Source organism: Parasteatoda tepidariorum, chromosome 5 (assembly GCF_982258835.1).
Source record: "Parasteatoda tepidariorum strain Cologne lab strain chromosome 5, Ptep-v5.0, whole genome shotgun sequence".
NCBI lineage: Eukaryota > Metazoa > Arthropoda > Arachnida > Araneae > Theridiidae > Parasteatoda > Parasteatoda tepidariorum.
In genome coordinates, this window is record NC_141759.1 from 79710247 (window position 1) to 79727483 (window position 17237).

Consider the following 17237-nt stretch of genomic DNA (forward strand, 5'->3'; position numbering starts at 1 on the left):
GGGAAAAATGAAATTGGCTAGCGTGGAATATACACTCTATAACAAAAAAAATCGACGCACCAAGAAGGAGTTGTTCGATTGAAACGAAAATTGGGGACAGGAAAACAATGTACAGAATAGTAAATGATTAAAATTTCAGAACAATTGAATAATTTATTGAAGAGTTACAGTAACAAGTTCAATAAGGTGTTGACCCATCTCTAGCCTGGATACAAGCTGCCACACGGCGTGGCATTGACCGATAAAGCTCTCGGATGGTCTCTTGTGGTATTTCCTACCAATTTCGATCCAATTGTCGAACGAGGTCATCAACATTCAGTGCCAGATGCAATCGCCTTCCCATCATATCCCAGACATGCTCGATGGGAGAGAGATCTGGGGATCTGGCAGCCCAAGGAAGAGTTCGACAAGCTTGCAGACAGCTCATGGCAACACGTGCCGTATGTGGTCTGCCATTGTCCTGCTGAAGAACCAGCCCAGGCCGCTGCAAAAGGAACGGTAGCAAAACAGGTCTTAGGATGTCGTGGACGTACCGCTGTGCAGTAAGTGTACCTCTAATGAGGACCAAAGGGGTCCGACTGTCAAAGGAAATGGTACCCCAGACCATAATGCCTTGTTGAGGGCTGTGTGGCGTGCAATAATGAAGGCAGGATCCCCCCTCTGCCCTGTACGTCTCCAAACACGTCTTCGATGATCGTCTGGACACAGTTGGAAGCGGGATTCGTCGCTAAAGACTATACGCCCCCAGTCGTCATCATTTCAGCCATATCTGTTCAAAACATTCATGCTTACGAAATTTCAAAGCAATCGAATGATTGTTTCTTGGTGCGTCGATTTTTTTGTTATAGAGTGTAGTTCAGGACTTTAAGCAGACAACACTATGGTGAAGAGGTAATTGTCAACAAATATGTGTCAGTTTATTCTGCAGTCTGAGAAAATTAAGTTCAATGTTGAACCATAATATCAGTATCTTAGTACTAATATGATGCGAAATATTTGCAGCAAGTTTAATTTAAGTGTAAAATGGAATCGATTTTCCAATCAAGTTGGAACCATGGTATAGAGTTATAAAATTTAAGAAATAAGAGAATTTGGTTCAATTTGTACCATACTAGGATCGAAGAGAATTGGAAGAATAGCATGGTTCATCTGGCTTCAAAGTATTTAACAATGCATTTATGTATTTAACCAAGCGAATAGAATTCTTTATTTCTCAACTATTCAGCTTCATTTTTAAACTGTTTATTCGATTTATTATAATTTATTTACTGATATATGTCGAATTAGCTTCATGTCAATTTGGCTTTATACACTCTATAACAAAAAAATCGACGCACCAAGAAGCAATCATCCGATTGCTTGGAAATTTCGTATGCATGAATGTTTTGAACAGATATGGCAGGAATGATGCAGACTGGGGATGTATAGTCTTTAGCGACGAATCCCGCTTCCAACTGTGTCCTGACGATCATCGAAGACGTGTTTGGAGACGCACAGGGCAGAGGGGGGATCCTGCTTTTACTATTGCACGCCACACCAGCCCTCAACAAGGCATTATGGTCTGGGGAGCCATTTCCTTTGACAGCCGGACCCCTTTGGTCGTCATTAGAGGTACACTTACTGCACAGCGGTACATCGACATACTAAGACCTGTTTTGCCACCGTTCCTCTTGCAGCGCCCTGGGCTGGTTTTTCAGCAGGACAATGCCAGACCACATACGGCACATGTTGCTATGAACTGTCTGCAAGCTTGCCAAACTCTTCCTTGGCCTGCCAGATCACCAGATCTCTCTCTCATCGAGATTGTCTGGGATATGAAGGGAAGGCGATTGCATCTGGCACGGAATGTTGATGACCTCGTTCGACAATTGGATCGAATTTGGCAGGAAATACCGCAAGAGACCATCCGGGAGCTTTATCGGTCAATGCCACACGGTGTGGCAGCTTGTATCCAGGCTAGAGGCGGGTCAACACCTTATTGAACTTGTTACTGTAACTCTGCAATAAATTATTCAATTGTTCTGAAATTTTAATCATTTACTATTCTGAACTAATCTTACTTTTCTTCCCATCCACCAATTTTCGTTTCAATCGGACAACCCCTTCTTGGTGCGTCGATTTTTTTGTTATAGAGTGTATATATCAATTTGCTTCATGTAAGTTAGCCCGTGCATGTGAGCCCTCTCGAGCTATCACACCATCGAAGGGTAGATAAAGGTAAGCAATCATCTTAAAAAATATTGGATGTAAAATGTTACATTAAATCTGCGCAATCATTCTCACAGCAACAATTCCAATAAACTTACCAAAATTAAACTTGAAAAACTAAAAAATCAGTAAATTGAATTTTAATTTTACTACCTGTACAGTACGAGTTAAACTTAAAGAATAATTTGAACTTTACGAATCATGTGAATATTTACAAATTTATCAAAAATGCAGTGTGAATTCAACAGTTTAATCTTAAATATGCTAATTTATTTAGACAAGAGTTAGTTTAAGATAAAAGATTAAACAAAATAAAAAGCGTTCTTTCTAAGTCATGTTACTTTTTTAACAGATTTTGATTCTAGGCCCTCGATATATGGGGACCAGCTTTAAAATGGGAAATATGATCATATTAGTTAGCAGGTGACTATTTGGCAGGTGACAGAAAAGCAGGTGATTATTTGGGCCTCTATAGGTTAGTTTCATTTTTTTCATTCCGTTCTCAACTGTCTGACAGATTTTATTTTGTTAAAAGTGATGTAAAAATTTATATAAATAGAATAATTCAAAAATGTTCTTACCATTATTAAAACTAAAAAGAATAATAAACTAATAAGAATGATAAGAATTTCAAAAAAGGAAACTATTGTGATTTATCAAAAAGGTTCATAATTGTGAGCATAAGTTATTTAAAGTCATTATTTAATTGTTCGAGGAGAAGTGAAATTATAATTAAGGGGCCCAAACTTTCAACCGCACCACTGATTTAAGTGTTGTAATTATATCTTTCAAATAGCGGCTACTTCCTATGTTTTGAGGTTCAAATCGGTCAAAAAAGGGGCTTATTTATGGAGAGAAAGTACGTTTTTGTATTTTATCTCTTTTTGCATTTATCTGAAATATCGTTTACCAAAATTAGTCAGCATATTAAAGATTGATCTATTGAATCAATAAGATTGCAATTGTTAACTTGAATATCTAATCGATCAAAAATTAAAAAGGACTGCTCTCTCTTTACCACCCGATCCAGAACTATAGGTTCCAAAAACTATATGGCCAAATTCATATACATTTTGATTTTTTGTCATTTAAAATTAGTCTGCTTAAAATCAACAAATGTTTCATCACTATTAAATTAAATCATGAAAAATATTCTTTTTCTAAACAAAATGGCTGTAAAGGACAAAAGCAATCCCTCAGTATTTTTCTTCACAAAAAATTTGGGAACATATTTTTCAGATTCAATTGCTACACCCGTATTTGAAGATAAAAATCTGAATCCCTTGAAAAAAAGGTATGTTTATTCAATAAAAGCTTTGTGTTTATTCATTTTTGTGATTGATTTCCTAACTTTTAAAACCAACCTGCAGTAGTTAATTAGCAAACTCAAAAGACATTTACTTGGAATAATTTATCACAATTTTTTTTTTACCTCTACATTATTTGTTTCCATATAAGCTTCTTCATATTTAACGTCATATTCATATTCTCTGTAATAAAAACAGTGGTTATTTAAAAAAAAACATTTATTTTTGAAAAGGAACTTATAATATTTTAAATAACTTAACCTACATAAACATGTTTGTTTTTGAGGCATTATTTGGACTATATTCACATCGTTTAGCTCTATACAAATAATTCACAAAGTATTCCCTTCACTCCATTTGGACGTCTTTTTTAATTTTTTTGTCGTCGAATGTAACACGAGATCTATTCAAAATTATTATATTTCTCTACTAAAAGAGATATACTCTATTTATCATGTCTCTACTTCACATTGATTACATAAAAAAAGATTGAGTTACAAGTTTTGGCAATTATTACCCTATTCCACATGGTACAGTTTTTAATGACCATATCACTACTTAGCCAGCATCTTAAAGTTGAAGAGCACATGAGAATAAAGAGTTGGCGGATTTCATTTTGGGACAAAATGAAAGAAAAAGTTGAAGAACGTATTTGTAGCAAATTTCGTCTAACCTCGGCAATTCTCTTGTCGAAATAATTTACAAAACTAAAATGGCAAATATGCACCACATGGATTTAAAAAACGTTTCAGAAACAGACATTCATTATTGGAGAGTGAAGTATGTTCTGGCAGGCACTTAAACGGCTTCTCATACTGCTTGCTATTCATAAAAATGGGCCCCACGCGGATAAAGAAACGCTTCAGAAATGGACATTCATTATTCAAGTGCTAAGTACTAAGTGCTAAAATGAATAATTCAAACGTGTCCTGAAGTTACAAGATCAGAAAAAAAAATCTTTTTTCACTCACAAAAAATGAGAAAATTATATAAAAAAAATCATGTTTTTGAGCTTAGAGTATAGAGGAAATCGCAATATGGATAGTGTGATGTAAACAACTGGGTTTGGAATAAAGTTGATTTTAATTTTTTTTCGTCAGATCTCTAGACTTACTTGAATTATAAATATCATTTTCTCCAAACCGCAACTCAAAATCATCTAAGATGTAAGTATTTTACATTTTGTTAAACGACCCAAGTTTCAATGCAAAGGTACAAAATATAAAATTAATAATTTAATTTTGTCTTTAGAATTAAAAAAATAACTTTCAAAATGTAAATTTATAAATTTAGTTTTAAATCAAATTAAAGTGAAATTTATCTACACGACTATTTGTCAAACGTTAAAAACTCTTTCTTAAAATATTTTTTGACATTTAAGCTTCATTATTTTAGTATGAACTTTATTATTTTTTTATATTATTTTTTTATGACATGATAATAAACTTGACTTTTTGACTTACAGACATGCAGGTTGACAAATATCACTGCAATTCTTACTAATGTCACCTGTAGTACTTTCGAGATCTGTAAAACACACCTTCATACTTTAGTTGTAAATAAGAAATACAAAATATTTCATGATCATGAGACAATATTATTTTATTTAATATTTATCAGATTTTAAAATATTTATTATCATAAATAGTGTAAAAAAATATTACTTGCGAAACAAATTTTTTCCGTGTGAGGCTCATATGTAGTAAATTCGTCAACACACCAACCGTTTGACCTTAGCCTGCTTAACTTACAATGTTCGATACATGACTGAAAGAAATAGAACATATTTGTGTTAAATGTAAGCAAAATAATTGACCAAAATTTTTTAAATCCTGTTTCTCGTAAGCTAAGTCGTTATATGAAGCCACTTATTTTAGTGCTTAATATGCTTTTTTTTATAATCGTTGAGAATTTCGAACAATTATTTATGGCTGTTAATCTGTATTCACCTCCAGTAAGCACCTTTTATACTGATTATGTACTAACGAAAAATATGCTATTTTAACTTTTGAAAATTTCTAACAATCATTTATGACTGTTAGATTTGTTTTATGCTCAGTTCAACTCTAAATCGCAATTTTCATGATTATTTTACAATAAAAAAATAATATACAATTTTAACTATTGTAAATTTTAAATAATTATTTATGGCTGTTGCGCTCTATTCACCTCCAGTAAGCACCTTTAATGCTAATTATGTGATAGTGAAAAATATGCTACTTCAACAGTTGTGAGTTTCTAATAAATATTTATGAATTTTAGGTTAGTTTATACACTATCCAATTCTAATTAGCACCTTTTTTGCTGACTATGCAGTAGCTAAAAATATGCTATTTTAACTATAGTGAATTTCTAACAATTATTTATGACTGTTAGATTTGTTTTCTGCTCAGTTCATCTCTAACTCGCAATTTTTATGATTATTTTACAATAGAAAAATAATATACTATTTTAACTATTGTAAATTTGAAACGATTATTTACGCCTGTTGCGCTCTATTCACCTCCAGTAAGCACATTTAATGCTAATTGTGTGATAGTGAAAAATATGCTATTTCAACAGTTGTGAGTCTTTAATAAATATTTATGACTTTTAGGTTAGTTTATACAATATCCAATTCTAATTAGCACCTTTTTTGCTGACTATATGCAATAGCTAAAAATATGCCATTTTAACTATTGTGAATTTCTAACAATTATTTATGACTGTTACTCTCTATTCATCTCCTGTAAGCACCTTTTATACTGATTATGTACTAGCGAAAAATATGCTATTTTAACTATTGAAAATTTCTAACAACTATTTATGACTGTTAGATTTGTTTTCTGCTCAGTTCATCTCTCACTCGCAATTTTTATGATTATTTTACAATAAAAAAATAATATACTATTTTAACTATTCTAAATTTCAAACAATTATTTACGGCTGTTCACCTCCAGTAAGCACCTTTAATGCTAATTATGTGATAGTGAAAAATATGCTATTTCAACAGTTGTGAGTCTCTAATAAATATTTATGACTTTTAGGTTAGTTTATACAATATCCAATTCTAATTAGCACCTTTTTCGCTGACTATGCAATAGCTAAAAATATGCTATTTTAAATATTGTGAATTTCTAATAATTATTTATGACTGTTACTCTCTATTCACCTCCTGTAAGCACCTTTTATACTGATTATGTACTAGCGAAAAATATGCTATTTTAACTATTGAAAATTTCTAACAACTATTTATGACTGTTAGATTTGTTTTCTGCTCAGTTCATCTCTCACTCGCAATTTTTATGATTATTTTACAATAAAAAAATAATATACTATTTTAACTATTCTAAATTTCAAACAATTATTTACGGCTGTTCACCTCCAGTAAGCACCTTTAATGCTAATTATGTGATAGTGAAAAATATGCTATTTCAACAGTTGTGAGTCTCTAATAAATATTTATGACTTTTAGGTTAGTTTATACAATATCCAATTCTAATTAGAACCTTTTTTGCTGACTATGCAATAGCTAAAAATATGCTATTTTAACTATTGTGAATTTCTAACAATTATTTATATTTGTTACTCTCTATTCATCTCCTGTAAGCACCTTTTATATTGATTATGTACTAGCGAAAAATATGCTATTTTAACTATTGAAAATTTCTAACAATCATTTATGACTGTTAGATTTGTTTTCTGCTCAGTTCATCTCTAACATCTCTAATTAAAAAGTTTAAGAAAAACAGTTCTAAATGCATATGACACAATAATTTATATATATTTCGGTCATTTGTTTACAGTACAGTAAATTTCATCAATCTAGCATTTTCAATCAAGACTTTTAACATTGCTTAAAGTTTAAGGTATGCTAATTGCGTCTTTTTTACGTTAGCGATTAACACCGATCAAAAGACGTCAATTATTTCTGATTTACTATTCTCTGCAGTTTTAAATGTATATCATAGTAATATCTAATAAAAGAAAGTCAATTTTGAGAACTAATATGAGAAATTAGGTAAGAACATCGAATTTAATTTTATAACACAACAGATTCAAAATCCCTTATATCGTAACTCCAAATCTATTATGCATTTCAATTTTGCTGAAATAAGTGCATTTTCATTCCTGGCTATTAAACATTACATCATCAGAAGAGCCAAAAAGCATTTATTTAATATTTAACTCATTCTATAACAAACATCGCAAGAAATAATGTTATATTCCTAACATAATTGTTTACAATATATGTTATAGAATTCATCAATGTATGTTATACACTGGTGTTAGAAATTAAGAGAATTTGCATACGTGGTCGATTACCTCTAGAACTACAGGACCAATTTTAATGAAATTTGATGTGCACATTACATTGATACAATACAAACAAAAAAACCGTTCAACAATTGTAATACACACGTATGATCATGCGTAACACTCATTGGAGTCGGAAGATATGAAATTGCCCCTTGACAATTCAAGCCAATTGTCAGAGGTAATCATAAACTGCCTTATTTCAAGTATATAATCACGCTGCTCGATCTGTATATCTCTAAGAGGAGACCACACCCCCTATTACTCCCATTTTTTTTTTGTCTGTTTTGGAACCGCTGTTTCATATCTTCCGACTCCAACAAGTGTTAAGCACTGTCACGTGTGTGTGTATTACAATTGTAGAATTATTTGTTTCGTATTTTATCAACGTATGTACACATCAAATTTCATTAAAATCGGCTCTGTAGCTCTAAAAATAATCAACCAACTCTGCAAATCATCTTAATTTCATATGTATGTTGTCTGTATGTATGTATGTTATCTGTATGTTATGCATATGTATGTTATCTGTATATTGTAAACAATTCCATTTTAAATTCACTTTGAGTGCAACATTCGCGAAAAACCTTTAATTTAAAAATCATTTTTACCTCAAAATATTACACCGTAATTTTTACAGTAATTTTTATTTAATTAGAGTGATTCAGTAATTTTACGTAAATTATTACTGCAAAAATTACAGTGTAGCAAATATTTTATTCCGTAACATGTTCCGGTAAAAAAATGGATTTTACGGTACAAAAAAAAACCCATCAACTTGAGCGCCGGTATTTTTTACAGCAATTTGATCAGGAATTTTTTATTGTGTAGAATATTACGGGCATTTTTAATAAGACTAAAATTAAAAAATCCTTAACTAAGTTTTGAGTAAACGTGCTTATCGATTCAAATGGAGTGTTGAGCTAATTTTATTTTTTTCATTCTTTCTTCTGAAATGTTGAGCCTGATGAGAGGAGTTATTTAAAAGTTTAATTTTCTTAGAAATACTCGTCCAAGAGTTTTCGAAAATTCTATACTTGTTGTTATTTATGTCACTTGTGATTATCAGCAAGGCTGCTTATGGGAAACCAAGCAAATTTCTAAGGCAGAGGGTGCGTTTCTTGTTTTTTTTTCAGTAGCTCGATTTATGGTCAAAAGTAGGATTTCAGCCTCACACACGGCACAACCCGTTTCAAAAGAATGATACTCCATATATTCATTCACAAATCTTAAGTTTGACCTGAACTATAGAACGATAAATCTCCTATTCATTAACCTCAAAGGAATTGATTTGTTATGGAGACTTAGAGGACTTTGTGACAACGATAGATTTAACATGCAACAGTCACCACACGAGAATTCTTTGGCACGTGGGATTTGAACTCGCGATCTTACAAACACGAACCCAAAGTTCAACCAATCAGGCTGCCTCGGCTTGACTACCAAAATCAGGCTATTCCGACTTTGCCTGGTTGGTAGGACGTTGGGCTAGTGTTCGCGAGATCGCGTGTTCGAATCCAGAATCCAGTACAATTGCAGTACTTATTTTTTTGTAAAAGAAATTGATACCAAATTCATATTGCAGTAAAAAACTTACATCTTGATTCAAAGGGCCTGTTCCATTGTTTTGCTCCCATAGTTTCAAGTAATCAGTGCAATTTGTATTGTAAGGAAAGGGTAGTCTTTCAATTTGTTTCTATGAAGAAAAAAATTGACATAATAAGTTATCATATAAGACAGTAATGCCCTTTACGTAGGTAATAATTTAACACAGCGTACAAAAGTTTCTGTTCTTTAATGTAAATTTAACGTTTTACGTGTTCTAGGGGATTTTTAAAGTGGATCGAACGTTTTTTGTTAATAATTATAAATTTGGCTTACTTAAAGAAAATTTAACGCAAAAAAACAACTTCTAATAATTTTTTCTTAATTTTTTTTGAATCAGAATGAAAAAGAAAAAAAATTGGAATTGTAAGGTGTACAAATTTTTGCATCCTTTTTAACTGAGTTATTTGAAATAACAAAACACAACTTTTGGAACAAACTGGTAGAATAGAGAAATTGAATTTCACAACCGGTTTTGCTAAAATTTTATATTTCGTCTTTAAAAATTCGATAGGGGAGAGTGGGGTCAACTGTAACTGGGTACGATTGTAACAGAGCAAAAATTTCGAGTGTCGGGTTCTAGATTTGGTTCCTAGGTGGCACACAAGGTGTATTTAATAAATCTATACATGTACACCCCTGCTGGCAACCATTTTTATGTACTTTTGAAAAAGTTATATCACAAAAGATATTTTCACGCTACGTAAGTACTTTTTTTGGTATTAGAATATTATATTGTAACAAAATAATTTTGATTAAACAAATAAAAATTATTAACCGAATATGTAACTGGACACCTTAATTAACATTTCAAAAGAAAAAGATTAGTTTTGTTAATTAACTAGCATTGTTTTTAACAAATGAAGCTGAAATGGCGTCTTGGGGACGATTGTAACAATAAGTAAAGGGACGATTGTAGCCGCTGAAAATAGATAATCTTATGTTCACAAACCATTACTTAACTCTTTAAAAACCACCAATAGTTTCCTATAGCATTTATATTATGTTGCATGTGCATTATTTTATTTGTCACCTTTCACAGCATAAATTAAAATTTTTAACCCCTTAAAGTTAAAAGTTTAAGCCTTTACGTCTCTGCTCATTATTATTTTTACTCCTAAAATATCACTACTATTTTGATCAATAAAAAAATATATCACAACTATGATAATATGTATAATTAACTATGTTTTAGTTGAATTTATGAACTGTTACAATTGACCCTGTAAGTGGGGACAATTGTAACAAGTGCACGACTGTGAATTGTAACAAGTGCATAGGGTATTTTTTTTTTCTAGTGGAGGATAGTCTACTTTACTCGTCTGTCAATTAATACTAATAATATATTGGATTTCTTGTTAGTTAAAAATATATAAGTAAAAAATGTTACAATTGACCCCACTCTCCCCTGCTGTTAAAATCTTAAAAAAATATTCTAAAGTCGTTAAATTACTTTTCTCGTAAGTTTTGGATAAACCAATTTTATATTTTTGTGCTCTTTTTTAAAATTTGTTTTAAAAAAATGAAATTCGTGTTTGGTAAAATATTTTAAAAGTGAAATTAGCGTTGAGGGGCTAAGCGTTCAAAACGCTTCTGCCAAATTTATTGGTACTATCTTTTTCAGATTTTGGCAGCTCTCCATTTTTTAATCGTCGGAGGCTCAGTGGATAGATTGTTCGCCTCTCAAAAAAAGATGTTACAAACTAAAAAAATAACAATTGATGGTGTCAATGCAAATTAAAAATATTATTCACAAATAATATAATAATGAATGGCAAGTAGATTATGATAGATTGATGGGGCTATCTGAATTGTATTGGATGATGTCACACCACGAGAATAATAACAATAATATACAAAATAGGAGGAAATTGCATTTGAATATTATAATTGAATAGAAAACAAACGTTTATTTGATATCAAAGAAAAACCAACAAAATTAAGGCCGGAAATAAGATCAAAAGTTATAAAATAACGTATTCGTTTACGAAAAGTCATAGTACAAAAGATGTGTTGTTGCTGTTGCACGCTCCCCTTGGCCAGCAGTGCTAGACCAGGTCCATGACGTTATACACCCTCAAAAAATCCTACACCGTCAATGGATCATCTGCTAAATCATGTTTGGTGAGCCCCAAAGCTGCTGTGAAGAACAGTTGGTACACATTTTAAAGTTCTTGGATCCTTCTGAAAATTTCATTGATTTAAGGTGACCACTTCGAAAGCTGGCAAGAATAGTTTGTTCTTGTCTATTAAAACCTTGGGCCAGGAAGCCACCAGGTCGAGAACACTGATATCATGGGTGCTTTGGGGGGACACTTCAAGTAATCTTGTTTTTGTGTTTTATTTTTGAGAAGATTTCCAAAAGGGTGACCAAAGGTGTTGTATAAAGGTGTTACAAATTAAAAAAAATGAGTAATTGATGGTGTTACTGCGAATTTAATATATTATTCACAAATAATATAATAATGGATTGGATGTAAACGATGATAGATTGAAGGGATCATGGAATACCATCGTGGAATAGTAATTATCCAATAGATTCAATGGTTAGTAAATGTGAGGTGAACATTGAACAGGTTGGTATCCCCAAATTTGGAATAAGGTGAACGCTATAAATAATCAAAACTATAGATTTATGAAAATAGTACAAATGACTTACCATATCCAAAAGCATGGCATTTAAGATAGTGACGGGATGTTTCCAATTAAAACAAACAAATATATGCCCAAAACAACCAAATGTACTCACCGCATACAGGAGGAATTGATAAAAATGAATGTGTAACTAAACGAAGATACATTATTGAACAACACATTCTTTATTTTTTTCTTAAAACATAAATTTTTCAAACAAAAACACTCACAAACACACACTAAACTGGTTATCGAATATGAAGTTTAGGTAGAATTTGAACAAATACTAAGGCCTGAAGAGAAATGTTTGACAGGTTTGAAAATTTTATGAAGGTTTTGCATCAAACGTAATACGTTATAAAGGATACAAGATGAAGATAAATTTAATGTTAATAACATGTAATTGATATTTTATATTAATGATAAGAAGATAAATACGAAGGAAATGCTTAAATTGAAAGGATCGTTAATTTTTGAAGAAAAAAATTTAAAGGTATAAAGAGATAGATATAATGGATATTACTGAATTTCTAGCGTTTTGAATATTCTGTATAATTATAAGAGCCAAAGAAAAAATATGTAGAAAAAGGAATTAATTCTCTCGATGCGTTCGAAAAACCGCATCGTGAAGAGAAAAGAGCAGAAGGCTCACTCCTTCGAGTCATGTAAATCAAGGAGTGAATGTCTCACTATATTCAGAAAATTCACTGATTGAGAAAGACCCAGACAAGCGATAACCAATTAAAATTTAAGAAGCAGAGATGTTGAAAAGCGGACGGTTAAGATTGGCTAAGTAAACCCAAACCCAAATAAATTAAGTGAAGAAAAAAAAATAACGCTAACAGTTGGTGATTTTGAGAAAAACTAGGTCAAAACTACTTTCAAAGACATCTTCTTCTAAAAGACGACAAAAGCGAGGAAGGAGGGTATTTCTCCCCCGAAGGAAATTTAATATCAAACAGTAGATGCTATGACCATTGATCAGCCAAAAAAAGAGTGAATAGAATCAAGATTCTTGTCGAAAAGAAAAGTGATATATCGCCAGGCAAAATATATTCAAAATATTTACGTTTAAATGGAAAAAGAAATCCCATAATTTAAGAGAAATGACTTGAAAATTTCACATAGCATAAACTCTAACTATTAAAAAAATTAGAAGTTAATAAAGATTTAAAAAATTAAAAGAAAAAATTTAAATAATGGATCAATTGTTTTTTTTTTATTTATTGTTTTTTTTTTTAAATGGAGGGCACTTGGAACTATTGTCCATTGGCCACAGAAAGTGCCAGAACTGCTAACTCTCTTTTCGTTACAAAGTGGGCACCTGTGGCGAAGCCAAGGATTTGGAGCACCACCGCCCACGTTACACTATCACAACTAGTTTATAGTGCGGGTCACATTCACACACAAAAGATTAAGGGCATAGAACACAGATAGAGAGAAAGAAACATCCATGCTTTGCCCGGAATTCGAACCCAGGACCTTTCTGAAGCAAGGAGAGTTTCCTGCCCCCTACATAGGCCAATCAGGATCAATTGTAGCATTACACAAAGTGACTGTGACAAAAGGGATCTGGGTTTTAATCCCTGCCGTGGCTGGTTTGAAACAAATTTCTCCATTTACTCGCACCAACTTCAATACTGATGTGCAATCAAATTTATTGTGAATAAAAAGTTTCGGGTAGTGCTGATATAAAATATCCTCAGTGGTAGATGGAACAGGGGTTAGTATCCCCTTTGCTGTCGAGCTAACCATGGGAGGTTTTCCTCTCCGTATAGCGTAAATTCGAGTTAGTTCTATCAAAAAGCCTTCTACAAAGGCAACTTTGTCTCAACTCCTGATCCAGGAGTTACCTTGTCTTTTGAGTTGGGTTCAAAATTATAAGGCTACGGAGTTATTGATAGACGTAAACTAGATTTGGGTTGGATCTTCAAAGCCTGTTATAAAAATTACCAAAAAACCATTTTTTGATGATTAACCCATTTTTCAATGATTAGAAATTCGAATTCGTTGAAGAAAAGAACATTCATTCACAGAAAGTACGTTTGTTAATCTGTTTCTCTAAATTGATTAACAATCTGAACTAATTAATAAGTCTAACATTTGAACCATTCAAATCGGGGTTTAATTGGGGAAACTCTGATCATTGGAACTAAAAGGTGATAAGTTAATGTCTTCAAATGTGCACTTTGTACTACACTTTCGGCGCGTATGGGTAGAGGATTTATACAAGAATCAGTGATTCGAAACTAGTGGAATAAACTTCTGGAGACACGGGAATTCCAGAAGATTCAAAACAATTTTCCAGTAGTTTTGAATCACTCTTTTTACTTCTAAGCAATATGGATACATAGGTTTAGTATACTTACCATGGACACATGTATTTTATAATCGAATCCACCTTTCAAATAAATTCCTGTCTTGTGTGGATTTAGTAAATGCCTCCGATTGTGAACAATAGCATAGATTAAAACATCTTTCCCATATAAAATGTAGTCTGCTGGAAATGTATTCAGTTTAACTTTGAAATCTGCAATAATTTTAAAGTAATATTGAAATTCTCCTGCAAAAATGTCAGTATAATTCGTAATACTTAAGATATAGCTTGAAGTGAAGCAAATACAAAATTTATAGATGAAATTGCAAAATTCAAATACGGGCGATCCATAACGACCTACTTTCAGTATTTAAAAACAAAGATATTTTACTTTAAAGGGGCTTTTTTTACGAATGATTGAATTCGTGTCTTCTTTTAAATAGCGAAATTCGAGATGCATTCAGTATTAAGCAATGAGAACTACATACAGCATTATTTTTAACAGTTCAGATGATTAAATAAATTTATAACACTGTAGATGACACCATTATTTATTCAAATTTTGATTTTATTATTGTTCTCGTTTAAATAACCCTATGATAATTAAGTTTAAGAGAAAATATTATTGTTATTCTGCTTTAAGAGGAGATATCATTATGATTATCTGAAAATAGATTAACGCAAAGCAAAATTTTAATAACATCTTTAACTATTACGCAATCAATAAAAATTTACTTAATTAAAGAATGTTTTCCTCATAATGACGCTAAAGATCTCCCTTAAAAGGTTATATTACATTTTAAGTTCATTAGTGGTTTAAATATATCAATACATTCTGTACATGTTTATCTTTTAAATTGTTCTTTTAAATGAAACTTTTAATATTTTGCAGTTTTAATATTTTATCACCTTACATGTTTTTTGCTGTTGTGCACCCGCCATGTTCATGGGCTGTTTGCCATGTCTGATATGTATTTTATGTTTATACTATTCCTTGGATTTTTTTTAAATTTTAATAAACATTTATCCGTATGCCCTAAATAAGGGATGGTCGGAGTAAATTTTTCTATACATCAATATACTATATTTAAATCTCTCAAACATATTAATAAATAAATCTATAAATAAGTATATAATATTATGTATTAGGCGGTAAAAACGTGTTACTTATATATGCCTTTTTTATAGAATTAACTTACTCTTTCTATTTTTTTTTGCATTCGCTTTTAATTAATAGTCTGAATCTGAACTGCATTATGTTTGAACAATCCTTATTGTTATACTATTTTTTGCAATTATATATATATATATATATATATATATATATATATATATATATATATATATATATATATATATATATATATATATATATATATATATATATATATATATATATATATATATATATATATATATATATATATATATATATATATATATATATATATATATATATATATACCCACATTTCCCTTCCTCGACAGGAGTCGTAATCGGAGAAAAACTAGAACCACTATTGCCATCTATTAGGAAAATAGTGAATTATGTAGTTCGGGCATCACAAATACTACACGTAGTAGTTGCCCGAACCGGTTTCGGACGACACTGCAAGGGCTTAATGCAGACCACCGATACCTCACTTCCTCGGTTCTTTCACAAGCTGATCAAAGTGGTCAACCACCCTCTCACTGTTGTGAGTGAGGCTTAATTACATTGATCTTCTGGTTACCATGTCTTACAATCAGTCCACTGTGAAACCACAGGATGTAACAAAGTTTCAGAACTTCATTCTAAAAAGAATTAAATCCTGCTTGCAAAGCTATTCCCTAATACAGAAGTACCCAATTAGTGAGAGCAGCAGGTAATTCCAGGGGTAGGCGAGAGCAGCGGGTAGAAAGTTTCCCAGTTAGTTAGTAGTTAGTTTCAAATACAATAACTCTTTCTCAATTAAAAGAAAAAATTGTATGCTAAAAGCCAAGATCGAAATGTTTTTAAAATAATTAATTCACGTACTTACAAAAATAATTAGGCAAAATGTCAACTTTGGACTCCGGTTCATTGATTTGAGACTCTATTGTATAGCAATAATTCGGCAATTTTGCTATCACAACTGGAAATTTGCGAATTCTAAATTAGAACATAATGCAAAATTAGATTATAAAACTGAATAGGAAGATTAAGTGTTACAAAACTTTCAAAAGTGACATAAAATTCAATTAGAATTGAGTTTTACGTTTCTATTTTAAACAAGTGACACTGTCATTATCAGAATTTCTATAATTTATTCTGGAAAATCGAAATATAGAAAAAACATTCAGAGTAAAATTGGATCAGTTGTTAAATGATAAGTTAAATAAAATAAATATTAAGTTAAGGTGTAATGAAAAAAAATAATTGTGAATATTTTACATGAAATCATACTAAATCAACAAAAAAATAATTAAAATATAAATTTTATCAGTAGAACAGGATGGCTGCAATTAAGGTGAAACTGTTTAGAGACATAGAAAATTTGTTCATATTGGCGGATTATTAGAACTTAGCTTATACTTTATATTGACTATGAGGAAATGAAATCTTCAATAAAAAAATTTTTCAAACTTAGATCAATTTGTGGGGTTTTTCTTTTATTAGATACAATGAATTCGAAATTTTTCACATATAAAAGGGAGCTTTCCACTCAAATATGAGCATTCCCTTAAACTCATTATTTGAGGGATCAAACAAAAAAGAAGACTGATTGTGGTCGACTTTGAGTGCCAGACTCAGAGCGTAGTGCCATTTATAGCCTTTTTTATTGCTAAAATGATGGCAATTTGTGATAAGCATTTTCAAAGATGAATATTAGTGAACAAATGGCGTAAAAG

The 17237-nt window shown here is 31.2% G+C and overlaps 2 protein-coding genes across 4 annotated transcripts in view; one reads left to right on the forward strand and one right to left on the reverse strand.

The window, feature by feature from the left end:
• Positions 1-2536: 2536 nt before the first annotated feature.
• The window catches only part of LOC107448543 (uncharacterized), a 110672-nt gene continuing 95971 nt past the window's right edge, over positions 2537-17237 (forward strand). The window contains exons 1-2 of one of the 3 annotated variants that reach the window (XM_087164385.1): positions 2564-2683; positions 2924-3067. The gene's annotated coding sequence lies outside the window, so the exon portion shown is untranslated. Of the gene's footprint in view, positions 2684-2923; positions 3068-17237 lie in introns of all 3 variants that reach the window. The other 2 variants (XR_015433804.1, XM_087164384.1) reach the window with 2 other exon arrangements.
• On the reverse strand, positions 3579-15356 carry LOC107449928 (uncharacterized). The gene is made up of 6 exons (XM_087164389.1): positions 15103-15356; positions 14420-14580; positions 9409-9507; positions 5180-5282; positions 4979-5042; positions 3579-3698 (listed from the first exon to the last, which is right to left on the reverse strand). The coding sequence occupies exons 2-6, from the start codon at positions 14420-14422 to the stop codon at positions 3623-3625; spliced, it is 345 nt and encodes a 114-aa protein (XP_087020515.1). The 5' UTR covers positions 14423-14580; positions 15103-15356; the 3' UTR covers positions 3579-3622.

Excerpts from the sequence above, each read along its gene's own strand:
- LOC107449928 (XM_087164389.1), bottom strand. Across the intron at positions 5,043-5,179 it reads GGAAAAAATTTGTTTCGCAA|ATCTCGAAAGTACTACAGGT; the intron begins GTAATATTTTTT and ends TGTGTTTTACAG. Across the intron at positions 3,699-4,978 it reads ATTTGTCAACCTGCATGTCT|AGAATATGAATATGACGTTA; the intron begins GTAAGTCAAAAA and ends TTTTTATTACAG.